Source organism: Acipenser ruthenus, chromosome 12 (genome assembly GCF_902713425.1).
Source record: "Acipenser ruthenus chromosome 12, fAciRut3.2 maternal haplotype, whole genome shotgun sequence".
NCBI classification, from domain to species: domain Eukaryota; kingdom Metazoa; phylum Chordata; class Actinopteri; order Acipenseriformes; family Acipenseridae; genus Acipenser; species Acipenser ruthenus.
This window is the reverse complement of record NC_081200.1, coordinates 15,692,861-15,716,716: the sequence shown is the minus strand read 5'-3', so window position 1 is coordinate 15,716,716 and position 23,856 is coordinate 15,692,861. Positions and strand designations below refer to the sequence as shown.

The 23,856-nt window shown below is 42.7% G+C and overlaps 1 protein-coding gene across 7 annotated transcripts in view; it reads left to right on the top strand.

Annotated features, from left to right (window-relative positions):
* Window positions 1-23,856, top strand: part of LOC117417366 (rho guanine nucleotide exchange factor 4-like) — a 230,484-nt gene that overhangs the window by 138,385 nt on the left and 68,243 nt on the right. For 5 of the 7 annotated variants that reach the window (XM_034029481.3, XM_059034594.1, XM_059034596.1 and 2 more), the window contains 3 exons: window positions 4,303-8,832; window positions 14,183-14,485; window positions 15,587-15,716. In XM_034029481.3, coding sequence (XP_033885372.3) covers window positions 4,303-8,832; window positions 14,183-14,485; window positions 15,587-15,716 — 4,963 coding nt within the window. Of the gene's footprint in view, window positions 1-1,386; window positions 1,831-4,302; window positions 8,833-14,182; window positions 14,486-15,586; window positions 15,717-23,856 lie in introns of those variants that run through there. The other 2 variants (XM_059034598.1, XM_059034599.1) reach the window with 2 other exon arrangements.

Below are 23,856 nucleotides of genomic sequence, written 5' to 3'. Positions count from 1 at the left end.
CAGGTGAAAGGCTCCTTTAAAGGGACAACCAACTTTTATGTACAGTAAAAACGGCTATGCAGCCTAGACTATCAGAAAATGATAAAAACAATATTGTCAAATGTAAATCTTTAGCAGGAAGAAAAGTGTTTTATTTGTTGGATGTGTTTTGTCTGGAATCAGAGTCTGATTGGTTTTGGAACAAAATACTGGAATACACTATTGTGTCCATATTTGTAGTGTATTGTTTTAGGAGTATCATAATACAGTCTTGTGTATTGTTAAATAAACTATAATTGCATCATTATGGATGTTTATTGAATATCAGTATGCCTTGGTCATGTTACGATTCGGGAATGCAAACTTTGTTATTCATTAGTCAGTTTGGGTAAGTGGACATACCCAATAATGAATCTGAATAAATGTGAATGAAAGCAGGCATTGTGTATCTGCTAAATGCTGGGATAATCTGCTAAGTGCTGGGGAGTGTATCTGCTAAATGCTGGGATTGCTTCTTCCACTTATGATTCAGTGTCCCATTGGGCTGCCCAGTCCAGTCACTCTGCTATGAGATCCAAGCTAATTAAATAGCTTCATAAATAGCTGTACCTACATATTATACTGTAGCTACCTTTTCATCTCCATTTGGCAGGTGGCCCACTATAGCAATAGTAAAGCCATTTCTTCTGTCACACATACCGCAGTGCACGGACACTAGTTTCTCTTTAGCTTTTTATGGTGATTAATAGTTTAACAACATCAGTGGTTTTATTCTGTTCTTTTTGTTTTGCACGAGGCATTTTTGCTCCTACAATGCTGCTTCTGCGGCCCACCCAGACAGGCACTGCTGTTTCAGGAAGCCCTCAGTATGTAAATTTGAGTTCTCCGCTCACATCACAGTCAACTTCAAGTCAACTGCTATTCTGTTCACAAAGAGGTTCAGTGCTTTTCAGCATGCCAGCAAGCTTTCCTATTCCCGGTATACTGTAAGGATTTACAATCCAAAATAGGTGTTTATTGAGGCCTGGCTCTAGTAGCCAATTCAGTTGCCATATTCCTGTCTGTACTATTATGAGAAATCCCAAAGGAGCTTGTTAATTCCTTGGTGTCTATTTGTTACATTCTTCCACAGTTTAACCTTCTGTGCTCTCTATCCGCATGTGAAGACTGCCCAGCTTGTTTACATTCCACTAAGATAGTTCTCACTGCGGGGAACTGAAGTGCCCCCCCCAACACACACACTTTCTTTTGAATCCTTCTTGCCTCTTTATCACTTTGCGATCTAAACAGGCACGCATGTTATTATACCCGCAGAAAAGACCCAATATTTTTAACTCATGAAACAAACAGAATCAACTAAAAAGGTATTGTCTTTTGCTGTTGTACTGATACCGTCGTACAGGAAATAACTACAAATATGATAGTTATATCACGCGGTTTTAAGGTGGCAGTATTCTGAAAATGTTTTTAGAATTGTGTTGGACACTACAGCTGTAAGCTTGTCTGTGGCTTTCCGTGACACTTGACATCCGACAGAAAATAGAACGTGTGCCTGTGTTTGTTGTCAGTTAAGGGTGTCCATGGCTTAGTAAAGTTTGTGCACACACAATTAAGTCAAGCTGTTGGAACTTGTTGTTTGGACAAGTTTATGCAGATATCGAAGACCTGATTATTGAAGACGTCATTGGAATCCAGAACTCTCATATATCAAGGTCAGGCTCTGAGGAAATTGGGCAGTAAAAAACTAAACAAAAGAAAAAAAAGCACAACAGATCTTGGCAGCATACCTCCAGAGAAACTGCACTGCACAAGAGCAGAGGGCGAAAGACGATGGGAGCCGTGCTCAGCTGGGTAATTCTATTCATTTTGTATTGAGTTGATCTGAGATTGCAAGGGCTTATGAATTTACTGGGCTCATTCCTGGTAAGTGTGATCCAGGGGGAAATGTGAGAACTCACAAATCGGAATTCAGAGGTGAAGGAAATGTCTAGAAGGGACTTGGAATTCATTTGAAGTAAGGCACATCAACTGCTTTAAAAAGTACAAAATAACGCTGTTATGAAGGTCACTGAACGAATGTTATGCTAAAACTGCTATAGAGAACTGTAAATGGTCTTCATCATGTTTTTGTTTGTTTTGTTATTATGTCAGATTTGATTCCAAACAGTTCTTATTGTTAACCTACTAATCCGAAATGGTCTTAGCACCAGATTTAGGGTGGGTATTGGTATGCTTGATCATGGTTGAAGATGTTTTAAGTTTTTATTTTCACATTTGTGGTTACGTTAAATAATTTGTAATGATTGTTGAGATTGTGGAATCAGCAAAACCCAATACCTTCAGTAATTTAATAAAACCACCTGGAACCTCCTTCATGCGTCTATCTCACCATTCATCTAGGGTAGCTCATAATAATTAGCTTGTGGAAGGGAAATGGGGTGTGAGGGGAGGGAGAGTCAGACAGTATTGTAAAGTGTATGTCTTTGTCTCTAGGAATGGGGGCAGTGTTTTTTTTACAGTAGTTCTATTAGAGATGGTTTGGGCCCAAAAACGAACAGTCAAAGTAAATCCAGGCTTATTTCACCAGGTTATAGAGGCTCAAATTTCTAGAAATAAATGAAACAATTGTATCGTAAAACTCAACAACAACTGGTCTCACTGCAATGGCCAATATTATATACTGTAGCTCAGAATTGTCAGACTACATTGATCAAACTCCAAAATCCAAGTCTATTACTGAAACTATGTAGGAGTTGCCTTGTGAACTAGGAGTTGTTTTAGTTTCTCTTAATCTAAAGTGCATTGGTACGTAATTGAAATAAAACCCTCTGCATGCTGCTAATTCATGACATGTTCCTTATTGTTCTATCTTCATGCAGCATTCGGCATCAGTCTTCAATCCAATAGTATGATTACTCGGGTTCCTGCCAGTGCTCACATTTGTCAGTGTTGGCCCATGACAGTAATACTGAAACAAAGTTAAACAAACAGACCAAGGTGCCATAGTGCACCAGCAGTACAGATGAACAAAACAAATCTTGACTGTATCTTTTATATGCAGGCTCTAAATTGCTCAACCTACAAATAACATACCTTTAATCACACAATGTTAAAAAATCTTTTCATATGTGGAGATGTTGATATTTATTTTGTAATATTTTCATACAGTTAGGAAGCCTAGTTTATCTTTGTTTGTGCACTGTGAGGGTTTTATTGAAGATAATAGTGATGTCTAGCGAGAGTACAGTATATCCTTCTCTGTTATTATACAGTGTCGATCTGTGATGTACAGGGTGGCAGTGTTTATAAGGCTGACACTGAGGCATGGCTGACTGCAAAGTTTCTCACAGCGAGATCAATTAGCAAGTGACAGATGGAAGTCTGTGCTTTTCACACAGAAAGAGCGTCTCATTCTTTTTCTCTTTTTTTATGATGTGTCCTAGAAGAAAACAACACGTTAGTTTTAAAGTCTTTCCAGGGAGATCTCTTCCAGAGATGTAGAGTTTACAGTCAGATCCTGATACAAAACTATATACTGTGGTAAAAACAAAGTGCATTAATGCATGGTAAATCATAAGAACTTATGGTATAGTATGATTATCTGTAGTAAATGCAAGGGGAAAGCATGGCGAAGGCATGGTGCACTGCAAAAACTGCACACATTTATTTGGTTTGATACAGTATATTGGAACTTATCTGTTATCAGTATCTTCAAATACTGTAGAGATATTCAGCATATACCAAAATCTTTTCAGCACAGATACTGCGGGCCTGCCTGCAAGCTGCCCAGAGCTGTGTGGTCCTCTGTCGCTGTAGCTCTGAGGTGGCTGATGACACACGTTTTAGAGGACGCGTGTGTATGTCTTCATCTCTCCCGAGTCAGTGTGAGGGTTGCAGCGGTGAACCAGGCTTAAAATTGTGCATTTCAAATTGGGGAGAAAATGGGGTAAAAAACAATTGGCGATTCCAAATTTATTAAAAAAAAAAAAAAAAAAAAAAGATTGCTGTTGATTATGGGGAAGTGAGAAGGGTGAGCATTTTAGCACTGAAGTATGTGCTACATTGATATGTCTCCCCAGCTGCCTTCCCCACAATCAGGAATCTTGTCAGAATATTTGTTTGCTGGAAAGAAAGGAGGTGTGGCACATAAGGAGTGTCATAGTGTCATACAGAACACTCACCACATTACATTGTTAAACAGGTACAATGTAAAATATATATATATTAGGAAAATATAGATGACATGAAACACCCATTAACAAATTTACTCAAAATTTACTCCTGCTTTATGTTGACTAAGTGTTTTTTCTTATATTTTCCCAGGCCACAGAAACAGAAGACCCTGCAAGTGAAACTGATTTCATAGAAGATCGGGATTCCGGCCCTAGCCCAGAGGAAACACTGCAAACAAAGGAATCAAGTGATACTGCTACTGAACCTGCACACGAAGCAACAGAGGAGTATTTTGACCCACAGTCATGGGACAGTGACACTCTTTCTGACACAAGCCCAGATGGCTATGAAGACTCTGCAGTAACAGAGTCCAGGGCTGATGAGAACAGAACAGACTGCCAACTGGAAATCAAATCCGAACTGAACGATATCAGCTTGGGTTCAGCCGAAGGTTCATCGAATACACATCGAAAGGCTTGTGATGTTATTCCTGTTCTTCAACACCTACATGAAAAGGATTACAAATCTGACTCAGAACTGGTTTCTGTGGAGCAAGATTTAGAATCAGCATGCGAAAGGCAAGATGAAAATCCTCTTCTGTCAGAACCAGAAGTGACTGGTGCTACTTCTGTGGCACAAACGGAACAATCACTTGTTATTTTGAATACAGAAACACCACTAAAGGAAGCTGGAATTTCCATCTTTGTAGACACCATATCAGGTCAGGGTGTTACTAAAGCAAGTCAGGTACTGAACTTTACAAATAAGAAGTTAAAATCAAACAAACTTCACCCTGAAGCAAATCCAGCATCAGCTGAACATAACGTAGTACCTGACGAGCCAGAGCCTGCAGCAGGATCCACTGCCGATCTAAGTAGTCCTGTTGCAATTTTAGGGACAACTGACTCCCCTGCAGCACAGGATGAAGTAGAACACCATTTTTATACTTTTATAGATTATACAGAAGAAAGACCTTTGTATTCTGAGACAAGTTCAGAGATACGCACAATTGTTGCTGAGCTACTAGAATCTTTGAGTCAGGTGGAATCTGAACTGAATCAGGATGCACCTGGAATAGAGGACAGTCAGATTTGTTTAGAGACTCAATCAAAGCCAGAAGATGATGGTTCAGATTCAAATTCAGGGGTGGAGGAACGAACTTCTGATGGTACTGCAGAACAGCATTGTGTAGAGTCTTCTGATGCAAACTGTGAGAACGTTTGTGCAGGTTTGCCTGAATCTGGTCTGCCTGAACTGAAGGTACAGTTAAATGGTTCATCTTCTGAATCTGAAAGTTTTTGTGTCCTGCAAGAAATATGTCCTGAAGGGAGCAGTACAGGGCAAGGGACTAGCTCAGAGACATTGGAGATCCCACCAGATGTGACAACAACCATTTCAACAAATTCAGCAGAACTAAATGAACCCTGCCCTGTAGCCAATTCAAATGTAATTCAGGCTGATTTGGAGGTAAATTTTGATCAAAGCCTGGACCATACTTCAGATGGAAAATCTGGAATAGATGAAGTAAAGACTAAAACAGCTGTGGAATCTAATAATTTGCAAGAATGTGAAACGGGCACTGAAACTGACATTTTTCAGAGAGAAAGTTTAAAAGACAATAACTCAGTCTTAAGTGAAATTCCACTTAAGACAATACAAATAACAGTGAGCACAAGTGCACAATTTAATAGCGTTTCTGAGGAAACTTATTTTGAGAATAACACCACCCCCCCTGAACCCCAATCAGACAGTAATAACAATACAGAAACATACAATGCTGACCACCCTATAAGAACAGAGGTAGACCAGGTACTAGTTGGAATCTGTAGTGATCATGCTTGTCAATTAACTGAAGAGCCGCCGGATTTTTTGTCAGAGGAAGCAGTTAGAATTCACTTTAAGGATAATCTTAGAGAAAATCATTGCCATTTGCAAGCAGATATAAATTATATTGTCATTATTAATAATCAGGAAAAACAAGTGAGTTCTCCCAGTTGTTCAGAATTCAAGCCAAGCATTGCAGATGTAGAGGAGACCCCAAGCAACCTAGACTATGAACCAAATTGGAGCAGCAATGAGTTGGTTTCAGGGACAAGTGATGAAGATCTAGAATCTGATCACGCTTGTATTAAAACTGCTCCCCAGATTGAAACTTCTGTCACAAATGAATTCAAGACCTCTCAGAAGGAGAGTGTGGTCAGCAGTGTGTGTCACACAAATGCAAGTGTAGTGACCCAGGATGCTAGAGATTGTACATTGAATACAGGGATTGAAAACAGTAGCACTGGTTCTGGGTGTCATACCGACTCACAGACTAACAGAAAGTCTTCTGACAGTGCAGGTAACACAGTAGTTGTGGCAAACGGTAACACAATTAAAGCCAGTCCAGACGTAGGTTTTAAGAAGTCTGACCACAGTGTGAGTAGCAAATTCCTTGCCCAAAGAAAGACGATTGTTCCAGAGAATCCTGTTGATACAGGACAGAGCTCCTCGGCAAGACTCTCAGAGGCAAGAGAGATTTTATTACAGACGGTAGAAGAGGAGGAAAACAGTAAAAATCTTTTAAGAGAAACAGCAGTCAGTGGTCTATCTTTTGATGCAAAGGAAGGTTTAAAAACTACATCATGCATATTACCAGAACAAAACAGTGAAACAACTCAACTGTGTTGTGAATCGATCCTGTCTGCCCATGAAATTCCTGAAGAGGGGAGCTTAGAACCAGAAATAAATTATAACTTGGGGTTGGTAAACAATCTCCAGACCATTCTGGTGGCAAGTTTCCCGGATGAAATACAACTGAAGGATGAATCCAGTTTAATCAGCTGCCAGGAGACCGATCAAGAAGTTAGTATAGGTACAGAACTCCTACGAAGCAGGGTAACTGCTAATGAGAATCTGTTTACTGGCAAAACTTCAAGTGATAAGTCAACGACTGAAAGAAAAGCAGAAACAAAAGCATCAGGACTGAGTCAAATTAAAGACTCTGATCTGGCCAATAAGCTACCAGATACAGTTAAGGAGCAGCAGCAAAGCATTGGCACAAGCAAACATGAAAGCAGTGGGAAAATGACCCCCGTCCTCAATGGTTACATGACTAGTGAAAGCCAACTCTGTCCCACAATGGTATCGCAGGATGCTGATGGGGTTAGTACCAACAGCGAAGAAATGGATGTCAATTTCTATACATTCCTTGGCAGCAACAACAGCCTCCACAAAGCTGTGCAGAAACAGACGTCCAAGAGCAGCACGACTGGCAAGACCTCAAAATCAGTTTTCTCCAAAATGCCCTCGTTTAGGAGGAAAAAAAAACCATCCCGAGACAACAAAGAAAATGGTGGAAACCCTTCCAAGGACAGTACCAGCGCACCACAGGTGGAGGGCAGCAGTGAGGAAAAAGGACAAGATAACATGACCAAGGATGGTGTACCCACTTATAAAATCCATTATCCTTTATACAGGGCACATGTATCCTATGGGTCAGATCATCTTCAGCACACTCCTAGGAGTGAAGAGCTTATCACAGATAATTCTGATGAAGAGGATGTCTTTGAGAAGAGCAGCACACTCAATCAGAATATGAGTAAAGCTTTTTTTAGTGGTAGAATTGAAATGGATGACAATGGCTTCAACCCCTCCACACCATGGACAAAACATGTTAGAAAGTTGTATAACCAGAGTTCAAGCACTGTTGATGGTGATACTATCAGCAGCTCTGGGGACCAGGAGACCAAAAAGTCTCAAACTGGGGAGAACGTGTGCTACAAGAGGAGCAAAAGCACAGACAGCCTCAACCTGCGCATGAGGTTTGCTCTGGCCCACAAATCCTTATCAAGCTTCTTCGAGTCCAAGTCCTTGGAAAAAGAAAATGAGGAGCACAGTTCCAAACTGGACAGTGAAGAGACCAAGTCCAAACAGATTTCCTGGAGGAAGTTCAAGAAAGCTAAGGAAGCTGAGTTACTGAAACGTGGCGTGTCGGCCTCAGATGCACAAAGCCCAAGGTCTCACCGGCAAATCCACAGCGAGTATGCCACCAGAATATCCAGGGACAAACAGGGAGGTAGGGCGTCTCCTGCTGTGAAGAGGGCCACCAAGTCCAGTGACATCACCGAAGAAGCTAGCACAGTTGAAATCCCAAGAAACCCTCTGGAAGGAAGCAAATCAGCAGATGGCAAAAAGAGGAAAGGACCACCCAACGGACTGACGATTGTCTGCTCTGATCCTAGTTTACGAAAATCTGAATCCTCAAAGAACGACTTGGATGTTTCTCACCTGGAAGATGTCAGCCCATTGACACCAATTAGCCCCTGCAGTCAGCAAGCACAAGCTAACCAACTAACGCCATCTTGGTCCAGCAACCCCACGCCTTCAGGGGTAATGGATGTTCCCCTGAGACCCATGAGCCCCAAACCACAGAGCCCACGCCCCGGCGCCAGCAGGCGGAGTTTCCGCTACCCTTGCAGGGCCAGTGCAGCCTCTTTGACCTCTCTTGGCAATGGGGCCAGTTTAGAAGGGCTCACCGATCCCCCAGAAAAGCCAAAGACATTGAAGCCCAGAGCAGCACAACTCCTGTCTGTCCATTCACTGGACACTGACTACCAGAAAGAAGACAGTGGTAGTAGCAGCCAGTCACAAACAAGCCTTATCATCTCTTCTTCAGCCATTAACATACATAAAGATGAGGTAAGGTGCAATATATTTTTACATTTTGTTTGTTATAATCCAAAAAGTGTTACAACACTCTTTGTAATAATAGCCCATGTCCTTACATCTCAGTATCAAAACAACAATATGACAAGTTCAGTATTGTAGACTTAATTTTCATTTGGATGAAGCCTATCTTGCATTAACACGATACATTCAACTGTAGAAGTTTACTGCAGCGTGCCATAGTAAAAGCATAGTATAGTAAAATAAAGAAAAATGATAATTAACCAATTACAGTAAAGGGTAAAGCATAGTGCAAACACTGGACAAGCATGGTAGACAGCAAAATGTCTGTGAAAATTTACCAAGGTACATTTTTTATAGGTGCTGTTGCACAGGAAATGAATTTACTGCAGTGTTGCAGGATAATTTGGCTTCAGCCGAGTCATAGTGAATGGGTTTTTAACTCTTTGAACACCTGGAGGGGCTAATGTTTGGGTGGCACCTCTATTTATTATTATTATTATTATTTATTTCTTAGCAGACACCCTTATCCAGGGCGACTTACAGTCGTAAACAAAAATACATTTAGCAAGCGATATCTGGTTCTTTTAGGAAACCTTTTTTTTTTATAATACCTCCTCTGTTCACACATTAAACTGAACCTGAAGGGTAGTGTGCACACAATGCTTGAGGTCAGTCAACACCAGTTATAGTCAAACCAACAAAAAGGTGTGCTTTGATGTCTGTAATGTAATTACAATATCACCATTTATTAAAGCAGTATGGCCAGGATTCACGTGGCACATTAGACTTGGTACAGGTCTGAAATGTTTTACAGTTGTTTAGAATCACTTTGTACATTTTTTGTTTCAGTCATCACTTCCTAGAGAAGTTTAAACTACCAATACAGCTCTCAAACATGTCTCCTCGTCACGTTCCATCAACCATCAACCAGTCCTCCCAGTGGATGAAAAATATTTGTTTTATGTGGGGTTAATGGATACACTCTGCTGTACCAGCTGAACTCAGAGAAGATACTGTACCTGCTTGATGTGATGACTGACACAAAATTATATACAAAGTAATTATAAACAAATACGTTATTACAATAACTGGGATATCTCAGACCTGTACCAATGTCTAACTGTGCACATAACAGGACAGACCGAATCCAAATACCTAGAAAAGAAAATCTGGCTCCAATGTTGATAAGTCTGTAAAATAAATCATAAAAAACCTGCTGTCATAGTGTTCTCAGTATGATTAATGCAGAGTATACATTTTCAGCCTAGATGTATCAGAATATTTGGAAATCATAATCAACAAAACAGGTTTGATAAGTTTTAACATTGTCAAAGTTTTCAGTCCCAGTTGTGCTTGGGGGAAGAAAAAAAAAAAAACATCACACTGGACTGCACAAAAGCAATTGATTTGCAGATCTCAGGTTTGCAAGGTGTGTGGGGAGTCATACAGAGTACTGAGAACAAGTCCTTTGTTGCAAGTTATTGAGCTGAAACACGTATAGAGCCACTGCTCAGTTTGTGAGAAGGCTTTGACTGTGCCACTTCTTCTTTGTCAAGAGAGGGTGCTGTTTTGCAAATATTTCTCTTTGGGGCTAAGATAGAATTGGGTAAGACAAGTGTTTTAAAGTATAAGTTGATATATACAGTGGCTTGCAAAAGTATTCAGACCCCTGACCAATTCTCTCATATTATTGAATTACAAATGGTACATTGAAATTTCGTTTTGTTTGATATTTTATTTTAAAACACTGAAACCCAAAATCAGTTATTGTAAGGTGACATTGGTTTTATGTTGGGAAATATTTGTAAGAAAAATAAAAAACTGAGATATCTTGCTTGCATAAGTATTCAACCCCTGTGCTGTGGAAGCTCCCAGTTTACACCGATGAAAGAAATTGCCCTAACGAGGACACAATTACCTTACCATTGGCCTCCACCTGTGAACCATTAAAGTTGCTGTCACATTTTCTGGATAAAAACCCCACTGTTGAAGGATCATTGGTCAGGCTGTTAATCTGAATGAAAATGAAGACCAAAGAGCATTCTACAGAAGTTAGAGATAAAGTAATACAAATGCATAGATTAGGGAAAGGGTACAAAATAATATCCAAGTGTTTGGATATCCCAGTGAGCACAGTTGGAGCAATAATCAGGAAGTGGAAGCTGCATCACACCACCCAGGCACTGCCAAGAAAAGGCCGTCCCTCAAAACTCAGCGCTCAAACGAGACTTGTGAGAGAAGCCACAGAGAGGCCAACAATCACTTTGAAGGAGCTACAGAGTTCAGTGGCTGGGAGTGGAGTAATAGTGCACCAGTCAACCATATCAAGAGCTCTGCATAACACTGGCCTGTATGGGAGGGTGGCAAGAAAGAAGCCGTTACTCAAAAAGTACCATCTGAAAGCACATCTGGAGTTTGCCAGAAAGCATGAGAGTGACCCAGATGCAATGTGGGAAAAGGTTTTGTGGTCAGATGAGACCAAGATAGAGCTTTTTGGCCAAAACTCAAAGCGCTATGTGTGGCGCAAACCTAACACTGCCCATGCCTCAAGACACACCATCCCTACAGTGAAGTATGGTGGTGGCAGCATCATGCTGTGGGGATGCTTCTCATCAGCAGGGACTGGGCATCTTGTTAAAATTGAAGGAAGAATGGATGGAGCAAAATACAGGGAAATACTGCAAGAGAACCTAAAAAACTGAAGCTTGGGAGGAAATTCATCTTTCAGCAGGACAATGATCCCAAGCACAAGGGCAAAGCAACATTGGAGTGGCTCAAGAACAAAAAGGTGAATGTCCTACAGTGGCCCAGTCAAAGTCCTGATCTCAATCCCTTTGAGAATCTGTGGCACTATTTGAAAATTGCGGTCCGCAAGCGTCGTCCAACCAACCTGCACAACCTGGAGCAAATCTGCCAAGAAGGATGGGCCAAAATCACTCTGACACTGTGTGCAAAGCTGGTATATACTTACCCCAAAAGACTTAAAGCTGTTATTGCAGTGAAAGGTGGCTCTACCAAATATTAATGTGTGGGGGTTGCAAGCAAGATATTTCAGTTTTTTATTTTTCTTAAAAATATTTCCCAGCATAAAACCAATGTCATCTTACAATAATTGATTTTGAGTTCCAGTGTTTTAAAATAAAATATCAAACAGAACGAAATTTCAATGTACCATTTGTAATTCAGTAATATGAGAGAATTCGTCAGGGGTCTGAATACTTTTGCAAGGCACTGTATATATATATATATATATATATATATATATATATATATATATATATATATATATTTATATATTTATATATAAAAGTGTAGATTTGAGGAAAAATTGAATAACAAAATAAGTGTTAGATTTTTCACTTTTGTTGAAAATGCTCCTTCATTAGGTGATTATATATTTATATATATATATAAGAAATGTGTCCCTTTCCATCACCTGATCCATATTTTCCGATTACGATTAAATAACATTTTCATATTGCATTAAACAGGGATATATATATATGTATATATCCCTGTTTAATGCAATATGAAAATGTTATTTAATCGTAATCGGAAAATATGGATCAGGTGATGGAAACGGACACATTTCTTGTGAAAGCAAAATAAAACTGCCAATGTTAAGGACTCATAGGCAAAACAAGTTCAATTATAATGTACATCTTTGGTTCTATATTTAACAGGTTTCCTTTCAGGTTCATAATGGTGATTTGTTTTGAGGTTTAAAAGCCTTAATTCAGGGACTAAACTGTATCTGTAGTTCATCAATCCACATGCTAGCTCAAATTATACAGGCCTCTAACAAGTGTTTTTCACCAATACTACATACCTTCAAAAATACCATTGCCGTGTCCTGTAGCTCTTTTAACATGTAACCACACTGAAAAACAAAACACTCAACAAGCTTTTCTTGTTCATGCCAAATTCTCGTGGAATATAAATAGCTGTCCCATATCTCCTCATCCCTGTTCCTCATAGCTGCCTAATCATTGCCTTGAATCAGACGGGGTTTCTCTTTCTGCAGGGTGTGCCTGCAGTTCACTTCCTTCTAAACACTCAGCAATCAGTTAGTCATTTAATTTGACTATTTGTGAACAGAGCTTACTTCATGTTTGAGACAAATACATATTCTTAACATGTGAGCTAACTGACTAGACAAGCTTTTTTTCCCTGCTGTGCTGTGATTTTAAAATATCCTCAAAGAAAGATTTCAGCTTTAAATTAGCTCTTAAACATGCAGCGTCCGACAACATGTTCAGTTGTAGCCTCGTGTATACAATCAGAAAACAGACTTTACAATCAGGTGTGTTTGCTTAGCTTTAGGGACACAAGCTTCCTCCACTTTTAAAACCTGCTTCTGAATAGGCATGCTTCTGTTAGTACTGCAGCAGTAGTAGGTTATACAATGACAAGCTCTGTTTAAAAAGTGCTTACCATTTTTCCAACGTTTGTTGTTATACTGACTACATTTTACAGGGAACAGTAATAGAGATGATTTTCTCACATGGGCCTATAAATTGACAATCTTCTAAAATACAGTATATTTTTAGAAAATGCATAGCCTCTTTAAGAGGACGTTTAAAACCAAGTATACAGCTCCATCTAGTGACTATTATAACTTCCCACAGTGCTGCCTGAAACAGATTTACAAGCTGATACAAGAAAAGAATGAATTGGAGGCAGTGCCCGCCACAATATTAATTTACAATTACATTGTGAACTAACACAAATCAAACATAAGTGTTCAGTGGAAAAATAATAACACTTAATATAAATATTCTAATGGATCCTTGAAGGAATATTAAGAGGCAATAATGGAACTCCCAAGTCCCTAAAGGCATTTCAGCTTTTTAGTTATTTGTTTATTTAACTGTTTGTCTGAAATAATCATGCAGTCCATTGAAAGAATTCACTTTCTGAGTATCAATGTGAATCATTTCATCAGTAAGCATTGGTTTTAGAACAGGTGTCATTCATTAGTGTCATAAACTGCTGAGCTCCAAAGAAAATAGTGGGAGAGCAGCGTCTGGAATCATTTTTTACCTAAAGTGTTACCTAGTTGAATAAGCACATACATTTACTTGTGTGTCTGCAAAGTAATACACATACATGATTGCAGTTGGAGGACAGAGGAAACACAGTACACTTTAAAATAATATTTAAAATCATGACAACAACAGTATGGTCATTACTAATACATTAAAACCATGGTGTACAAATCTAACCTGAGACAGATATTTTATGAAGTTAAATGAAAATAATGTTATATGCATATCTCCTGCATATTTAACAGCAGTATCAGTGCTTATCAGGTCAGTAATTTCTTTATCATTACAATCTCCATACAATGCTTATGCAGGACACTATCAAATCACCAGTCCAAACACCCGATCAGTCGCTCACCCTGCGAAAGAAGTACCCCTCCCCGACCTCGCCCCCCCGCCGCCCATTCTCAGACCTGGGCAGCTGGACCCTCCCCCTCTCGAGGGCCACGGAGAGTCCCTGGATGAGCAGCGAGAAGAAGATGAAGGAGCTGGTGAAGCAATGCAGCTCTGATGATCTGTGGATTGTAGAAGAGAAGAGACGCAAACAAAAGCTGGCAAGGGAGATGCCAGTCAGCTTCAGCAGGCAAGGAGCAGAGCTGTCGGACGACCTGTGGAAAGTAAGACGCCTCCTCTGCATCACAGTCTACTTCTCCTACTGTCGCTTCTACGAGATCTTTCTCTTTCTTTGCTCCTACTCAGCCTGTTCACCTCCTGCTTTCACTTCACCTTAAACCTGCTGCCATAAGAACTGCATTCCTTCATGTTGTGTATGCTGGTGGAGTGTCATAAGAAATAGGGTCCAGGCCCTATGTTGAATGCTCACCGGTGTGATGTTTCTATAAGGCACACATTTGTAGGCACGGAATTTCCTCGCACATCTCTACCTTTTTTGTGTATCCCTGTTTCTGCCTGTTCATTTCTTATTTTGTTTTTCATTTCACCTGGTGAAATGACGCTTTTACTTTTGACGTGACTAATGATTGCAATGGATAACACAGTTTATACTGCTCTTGATCTACCGAATGCCCCAGAACGACCTGTCAAAGCATGACCAATGTCTGACTCTAGCCAGTGCTTGTCCCTCATCTTTTCATGAGGACTAAAACCACAAGTAGTACTCTACTGTACTACATCAATTTATGGTTAACAGTATGGCCTTTGTATAAAATTATCATTTTGATTTTTGTTTAGAATTTTTCTTTAGCTTTGTGCTTGAAACTTGGCTAGACAACCTGTGGGTTCAAGGGGGGGGGGGGGGGGGGGGGGGGGGGAAACGGTCTAACATTGAGCTGATATTTGAAAATGTCCTTGATGAGAGCACAGATAAAAAAAATTATTTTTTTTGCCAAGCCACATTTCAACAAGCACAGTGCTCCAGCAAAGATCGTTTTTAAATAAAAAGGGCATATTGGGAAGATAACAACAGCAAAGGTAAAGATCACTGCGATAACAGCTATCCTTTACTTTCCAGCCTTGGTTTTGACTTACAACTCAAGAAAGGATATGTTATCAATGGATATCTGTATAAAAATGTGTGTCTGATATTATCTGTATCCATGCTGATTGTATCCTTGGTTCATGGGTGACATTGTACATGATCTACACTAAATAAAATAATGTAATTTTCTTCGGCTGTCAACAGCCAGTGTATCATTAGAAATGTGAACTGTATACGGAAGACCATGGACTTCTGATTTGAAACTCTTCCCTTTTCCCAGGCCCGGGTGAGACTTTCCCTCACTACATCAGTGCCCTTTCCTCCTCTGCCCCTGAAGGCTCACAGTTTCTCCCAGAGCACCCCCATTGGCCTGGACTGCCTGGGCTGGAGGCGACGGATCTCTTACCCGGGTGAGTGAATTGCTTCCTCTCTCACTGCAGCCAGGAGTGCAGTACTCTGTGGTGGCAACTTGGTGTCCCGGTCTGTGGGTTTACTGTGGCATATAGTGGCAAAAGCAGCGTTGACTTAACAATCCTAACAACCATTATACTAGCCTACCCTTCTCTGTACTCAGCTGTACTGCTTCAGAAATTAGACTGTGTTGGCTTAAATGTTTGTGTACCTTACTTAAGGGTAGTTTCAGCTGCAGGCTTCCTCTGAAGCTTTGCCGCTCTGCCACTGGAATGAACTAAATATTTTTCCTCCTACTGCTATGGTATTGTGTCTAAGTGTATGGTTGGTTGTTATGTACTTTTTACTTGTAATAACACATGTTTGGCAGCTATTTAGCATGTGCTGGGCATAATTTCCATAGTATCATGATATACCAAGACTCTTGATACTCTGCATGGTTTTTTTTTTTTGGTGAAGCTCAAAATGTGGTATCACACTGGTTGTAACGTATAGTAAAAAAAAAAAAAAAAGCGTAGTGAAATCATAGTAATGCCCAGGCAAGCAATACCAATGTAAATCACTAAGAAGTATGATGAAACATTGTAAAAAAAAACCCTTGATACCCTGATAAAGGATGGTACATACATCATATCTTCGTATAAAGTGCTTTTGATAAGAGGTCTCAACATTTGCTGTCTCTGTTGGTGTGTGAATGACCAGTGGGCTGGTCATTTATGACTGGTAATTGGTATTTCCGTAGCGCTTCATGATTTCAAATTGGTAGGGAGGCTGTATCTGTGCATACAAATTATCAAGCAAACATTCCCACAGCAAAGCTCAGCGGGACATGTTGATTCCTCAGTAGTTAGACTACACTGCTTATTAGACATGTTTTATATTTTAACAAAAGCAGTTCTGTCTCCAAATCAGCAGAGGGTGTCTGTTCATGTTACTTGATGTTTCAATAGGCCTGATGTACAGGTAGTGGACAACAAAATGGAAACACCAATGTGAAGTCACTTAATAGGGCGTTGGGCCACTATGGTATCCCGCTCTGTGGAGTTCTCTATGGAGTTCTCAGCATTTTTGAAATTTGCAGTCAATTGATCTGCAGTTGCTCGCCTGTTTTGCCTTGCACTTCGAATTAATGCACGGATATCACGATCCTGGAGTATGAGCTTCCGCCCACTCTTGCCCTTTGCTGATGATGTCTTTCCCTTGGAGTTCCATGCCGACAACACCTTAGACACTGTTGCTTGTGAAACATCAGCAAGTTGAGCTGTCTTGGTCACTGAAGCTCCTGCCAAACGCGCCCCAACAATCACCCCTCTTTCAAAGTCACTGAGGTCTCCTCTTGCAGCCATGCTAGCCATGATTATAGGCAACCAGGCCTGTCCAGCATTTTTATACATGACCCTAAGCATGCTGGAATGTTATTTGCTTAATTAACGCATGAGCCACACCTGTGTGGAAGCCCTTGCTTTCAATATACTTGGTGTCCCTCATTTACCCAGTGTAACAGGACGAGCAGCCCTGTACATTGTTTTGTTTATTTATTTTTAGATCGGGGTCTCCCCCTCCGCCCCTGTGCAGAGTATTGTTTTCTGTTTATTATGATTTATTGTATTTGTCGGCGAAGCGCAGCGTATTTTGTTATTATTTTAGTGACGGCGTAGCCGATGTTTTGTTATTGTTTAGTGGCGTGGATGGGAGGCCCCATCCACCTAAGCAATTGATAAACTCGTGCAGATCATTGCCGTAATTGAGTAATTGCTGGATAGTTGAACCCCTCGGCCCCGATTTATAAAAAGCCTGCAGCTCGCTGCATTGGGGTGGGTGTTAAAGAGGAGAGAGCGAGTAGAGAGACGGTGAGCGAGAGAAATTTATTTAAAAACCGAAACTAAATTATAACATACAGGAACAGTGACAGCGGCTGCCCAGCCTGACCTGTATGGTTTATTTATTATGTATTGTTGATTTTGTGTTCGTGATTTGTTTTTGTTTAACCTTTTATTTTGCTCTGTGAGCAAGTGTTTTCTGTTTGAATATTTTATTTATTTTTGTTTGCTTTAAATAAAACGGCGCCCGCGCCACTGCACCGTACCTTTTGTTTTTGTTGTGCCTTCTTCTGGTCTGACGTCACCACCAGCCATTCCTGTCACACGTGGTGTCCTGAGTGGGATCGCAGTGCCTCCAGGACGCAGGCAGAAGAGGGTACTGCAGCTTTTTCATTTTTTTTCGTTTTTTGATTGTGTGGAGAGAGGAGGAAGGAAGATGGGAGGAAGAAGGAGAATGAGGAGACAGCAGCAGCCGCTGCAGCAACAACAGCAGGCACAGGAGGAGATGAGCTGGGAAGCCCTCCTCCATAGCATAAGCCAGCTGTGTTGTTGCTGCATCTGTGGGGAGCGGGGGCATTTCCCAGTTAATTGCCCCCTCCCTGAAGACTGGGATTACAGCTGCTGGAGGGGAGACAAGAGGGAGGAGTCGGTGCGTCCTGCGCCTGAGTGGGAGGAGCCCGAACGTCCTGCGCCTGAGTGGGAGGAGCCCGAATGTCCTGCGCCTGAGTGGGAGGAGCCCGAACGTCCTGCGCCTGAGTGGGAGGAGCCCGAACGTCCACAGCCCAGGAGGGGGGAGTCGGTGCGTCCACAGCCCAAGAGAGGGGAGTCGGTGCGTCCACAGCCCAAGAGGGGGGAGTCGGTGCGTCCACAGCCCAAGAAGGGGAAGGCCGAAGGTCCACAGCCCAGGTACCTGCCAGCCGAGGGAGAGTTCCTGCTGGTTACACCTCCACCTCCGTGGGAGGCCTGTGAGTCGCTCCCACCTCCGCCAGCAGAGGGAGAATACCTGCTGGCGCCACCTCCGTCTCCATGGGAGGACTGTGTGTCGCTCCCACCTCCGCCAGCAGAGGGAGCATATCTGCTGGTGCCACCTCCACCGCCGTGGGGGGACGACGTGGTGCTTCCACCACTGCCAGCAGAGGGAACATGCCTGCTGGTTTCCCTGTTGCAGCCAGAAGGGGAGGAGCCGCCTTCGCTGCCAGAAGGGGAGGAGCCGCCTTCGCTGCCAGAAGGGGAGGAGCCGCCTTCGCTGCCAGAAGGGGAGGAGCCGCCTTGGCAGCCAGAAGGGGAGGCGCCCCTGCCGCCTTTGCAGCCAGAAGGGGAGGAGCCGCCTTCGCTGCCAGAAGGGGAGAAGCTGCCTTCGCTGCCAGAAGGGGAGAAGCCGCCTTCGCTGCCAGAAGGGAGGAGCCGCCTTCGCAGCCTGAAGGGGAGGAGCCCCTGCCGCCTTCGCAGCCTGAAGGGGAGGAGCCCCTGCCGCCTTCGCAGCCTGAAGGGGAGGAGCCCCTGCCGCCTTCGCAGCCTGAAGGGGAGGAAGCCCTGCCGCCTTCGCAGCCTGAAGGGGAGGAAGCCCTGCCACCTTGGCCGCCAGAAGGGGAGGAGCCCCTGCCGCCTTGGCCACCAGAAGGGGAGGAGCCCCTGCTGCCTTTGCCGTCAAGAGGAGAGGAGCAGGAGCTACCTCTACCTCCACCACCACCACCACCATTGGGAGAAGTGGAGCTCCTGCTGCCGCCTTCATGGCCAGGGGCTCCCCTCCCGACGTCGGCATCGCCTGGGGTCGCCTGTGTCTCTCTTGCGTCTCCTAGGGTTGCTGCCGGTCCTGCGTCGCCTCCCGAGGGTCCGCCGCCGTCGCCTCCCAAGGGTCCGCCGCCGTCGCCTCCCGAGGGTCCGCCGCCGTCGCCTCCCGAGGGTCCGCTGCCGTCGCCTCACGAGGGTCCGCCGCCGTCGCCTCACGAGGGTCCGCCGCCGTCGCCTCCCGAGGGTCCGCCGCCGTCGCCTCCCGAGGGTCCGCTGCCGTCGCCTCACGAGGGTCCGCTGCCGTCGCCTCACGAGGGTCCGCCGCCGTCGCCTGGGGTCGCCTGGGGTCGCCAGGGATCCTGCTTCGCCTGGGGTCGCCAGGGATCCTGCTTCGCCTGGGGTTGCCAGGGATCCTGCTTCGCCTGGGGTCGCCAGGGATCCGGTTTCGCCTGGGATAACTACGCTATGGCCGGAGCCCTACGGAGGGGAACGGACGGCCATGAAGAAAGGGGGAGAGGTCCGGAGACCAGCTCCCCCAGCCGTACTTTCGCGGCCGGAGATCATGTGTTCGGAGCCCCACGGAGGGGAACTGACGGCTATGAAGAAGGGGGGGGAGGTCAGGAGACCAGCTCCCCCAGCCGCACTTTCGCGGCAGGAGTTTGTGTGGTCAGAGCCCCACGGAGGGGAACTGCTGGCCATGAAGAGGAGGGGGAAGGTCAGGAGACCAGCTCCCCCAGCCGCAATTTCGCGGCAGGAGAGAGTGTGGAGGGAGCCCCGGAAGAGGGAGCTGCCGGCCACGAAGAATTGGGGGGTGCCGGAGATTCCACCATGGCCACCTCCCAGAAGCAACTTTCCCCCTCTTCCAGGACATTGAGACTGAGGGGGGAGGTGGCCGTTGGGGCCATGTGTGCTTCGCACAAGGGGGGGGATATGTAACAGGGCGAGCAGCCCTGTACATTGTTTTGTTTATTTATTTTTAGATCGGGGTCTCCCCCTCCACCCCTGTGCAGAGTATTGTTTTCTGTTTATTATGATTTATTGTATTTGTCGGCGAAGCGCTGCGTATTTTGTTATTATTTTAGTGACGGCGTAGCCGATGTTTTGTTATTGTTTAGTGGCGTGGATGGGAGGCCCCATCCACCTAAGCAATTGATAAACTCGTGCAGATCAGGGGTAATTGAGTAATTGCTGGATAGTTGAACCCCTCGGCCCTGATTTATAAAAAGCCTGCAGCTCGCTGCATTGCGGTGGGTGTTAAAGAGGAGAGAGCGAGTAGAGAGACGGTGAGCGAGAGAAATTTATTTAAAAACCGAAACTAAATTATAACATACAGGAACAGTGACAGCGGCTGCACAGCCTGACCTGTATGGTTTATTTATTATTTATTGTTGATTTTGTGTTCGTGATTTGTTTTTGTTTAACCTTTTATTTTGCTCTGTGAGCAAGTGTTTTCTGTTTGAATATTTTATTTATTTTTGTTTGCTTTAAATAAAACGGCGCCCGCGCCACTGCACCGTACCTTTTGTTTTTGTTGTGCCTTCTTCTGGTCTGACGTCACCACCAGCCATTCCTGTCACACCCAGGTATATATATATATATATATTTTTTGTCCACTACCTTTACAACAGAACCAATATACTGCAGTGCAATACTGCATATTAAAACTTTTCTGTTACCATCCACTCAAACTTAAATTTTGACAAATAGTTTGGCAGGGGGTGTCAAAAGTAATAGAACCCCTCCCTAGGTTACATTGCATCCAGTATACTGGACATTTAATTGAGTGATCCAAACAGAGCAACTGCTCCCTTACATTTCTAAATGCAGTATATCTATTGAAGCACTTATCCAATATGCAGTTGCTTGTTAACGTATACACACTATATAAGACTAACCTTTTTACATGTACACACTGAGCATGTAGGTCATGACAGTCTACTATTTCATGTTACTGATAGCTCACATTTTTGGTAATTACAGTTGTGGCAGGATGGACTGTATGTAAATCACATATTTATTTGAAATGTTTCTTCATTCAGCTGTTGAAACCCAACAAGTTTTGGAATGCTAATTTTAACTGTGGTTCAGAACTTCTCAAATTAGCATTTTGATTTGAATTTCATGTTATTCAGTTTCTTTATCGATACTGTATACTTTCTAATTCGGAATTAACTTCCTACGCTCCCTGACAATGGATTTTTAGTTTGCTATAAACAAACGTCAGGATGCCTTTCAGTCAAAATAAAATAACGTCCGTCCAGGCTGACGTTTGAGGTCATTGACACATGTAGACACACATTAGAGCCTGTACAGCATCTAACCACAGACACCTGCATTTACAGCTGTCTCAACAATCAACAATCAACTTGCAACTATGTTGAAGTTACATGCCATACACATCAGCTCTGTGGGTGCTTACTGAAAAATGGTATTCTGGAAAATCACCATTTTGGATTTGGTGATTTGCATATTAATTTAGAAATGTAATGTAGAATTCTCGATTGGTACAAATGTGACACCTGTTTGTGAGATGAGGTTAAAAACTTTAACCACACCTGCAGACAAGCCTGGCGTGGTGGTTAAGACACCCACTTGCGGTGTGCCTGTTACCATGATGCCGTGACTCATTCAGTAGTGGGTTACAGGGAAAACAGTGTTGTGTGAAGCTCTGCCAGTACGAATTCTGACCATGGGGTTAAACGTCCTATCCTATCCTATCCAAACCTGCAACGTGCAACGTGCTGTGGTTAAGACACTCGCTTGCAGTGTGCATGATCTCTACCCTGTTGCATAATTGTCTCATTTAGTGATGGAGTGTCAGGCAAGTTTCAATGAGGGAGGGAAGGAGGGAGGGAATGAGAGAGAGGGAGTAAACAAAGTCTACTGTCTGATAAAGCAGATTACGCAAACAGCTTTGTCAAGGAATGTTATAGGCAGACTCCTAGGAATTATGTTCAAATTGCACTGCAGAGTTAACTTTAGGTTTTAAACCAGTTTCAGGCTCCTCTCTCTGCAATTGGTTGTGAACAAGGTGCTTGAAAAACATCGCTCAAGGATAACAATGCCTTGTCACATTATGCTCTGAAGCCAGTTGCCCTGGGAATCCATGACCTTCCTTGACATCAATTAGAAAGTCTAATTCAGAGTATTTCTTTCTCCCTGAGAGAGCCTTATTCACAAGAGTCTGAAAATATTCTGCAGACGGGGTCTTGTACAGACGGCATCTTTGTACCTTATGAGCTTGTGGTGTAGGAGTTGTGAACGCCTACAGGCCCCTGAGATCATGCGTAACACAATCCAGGAAATTATCCAGCAGCACTCTTAAGGGTCATCCTCCATTATTTGCAAGGCCATTCTTGGGTTTTGCTTTGAAAATGTAAAGATACAAAGCACACCATTTAAAAAACATGATTACGGGGGGGGGGGGGGGGGGGGGGGAATGTATATCCTATGACCTCTTTTGATAAATAGACACAATGTCTGAAGTATGTTTTTCTTAAGAAAGTATACAATGAGTAACTCATTAGAATCATAAGCATTATTTGCATGGATTTTGCGTGGATCTGCAGTAATCATTATGAAAAAATAAATAAAATAAATTGTGAATCGATCCCGAACAGGACTATACAGTATATCTTTTCTAGCTATAGTGTTACACAGTCCTGTTCATTGCTTTGTTTTTACTACATTCTTCCACAGTTTAGGGTTCTGTGCGCTTTACTATATCATACCTGTTTTCCAGTCAGGTTTGTTTATATTTCACAAATGTAGTTTCCACAATGTTGTATAGGCATGTTTATGCTACTACTTTTACAGAGTTTGCTTTTTTTCTATTGATGTTTTTGTTAAGCCGTAGTGATAACATTTGAATACATATTAGATAAGATGTACTGGAATTACTTTGTTAGCTCCATGTCCTTTTGAAGTGTTATAGAACCCTCTGCAGTGTTTATAAGAAACTCATTACTTTACTGTTACTGTACCCTGTGTTGTCAATATGGCAGCAATTATTTTCAACATTCTGTATTCCCAATTGTTTTGATTTTTTTTTTATTCATAGGTAAATCAACTAGGGAATTGTTTTTTTTTTTTCCTTGGGAACGTTCGCCAGGAGAAAGAGGATTTTTCTTCTGAATATCTCAGTGCATTCATTTCATGCTCCCTCCTGCAACGATGCTGCTGCGCTGCTTGAAATGAGTGCTGTATTGTGGGAACAGAAAACCAGCATTGTTGCAGGAGGGAGCGTGATCTGGCTACACTGTGATCCTTAGAGACTTTTTTTATGTATCCTGGCAAACACTCCAGAGTAAATGTTGTGAAATACACCCATGATGTGTAAATAATGTGTTTAAAAACATAAAGCTGCGATACGGGCAACATGGAACACAGAAAGGTAACATTTCTCATAAACTTTGCAGGTTGTTCTGCCACTTTACAGAACCAGCTTTGAATTAAAAAGCTAACAGAATGATCCTTTCCATATCATTTGCCTAAGTCTGTAGTGTACTGTGTGTTTTATGTTGTGCCAAACTAGGCCTGGTTCATTTGTTTTAAACCTTTCACCATACGACAAGCTACCATTGTAAAA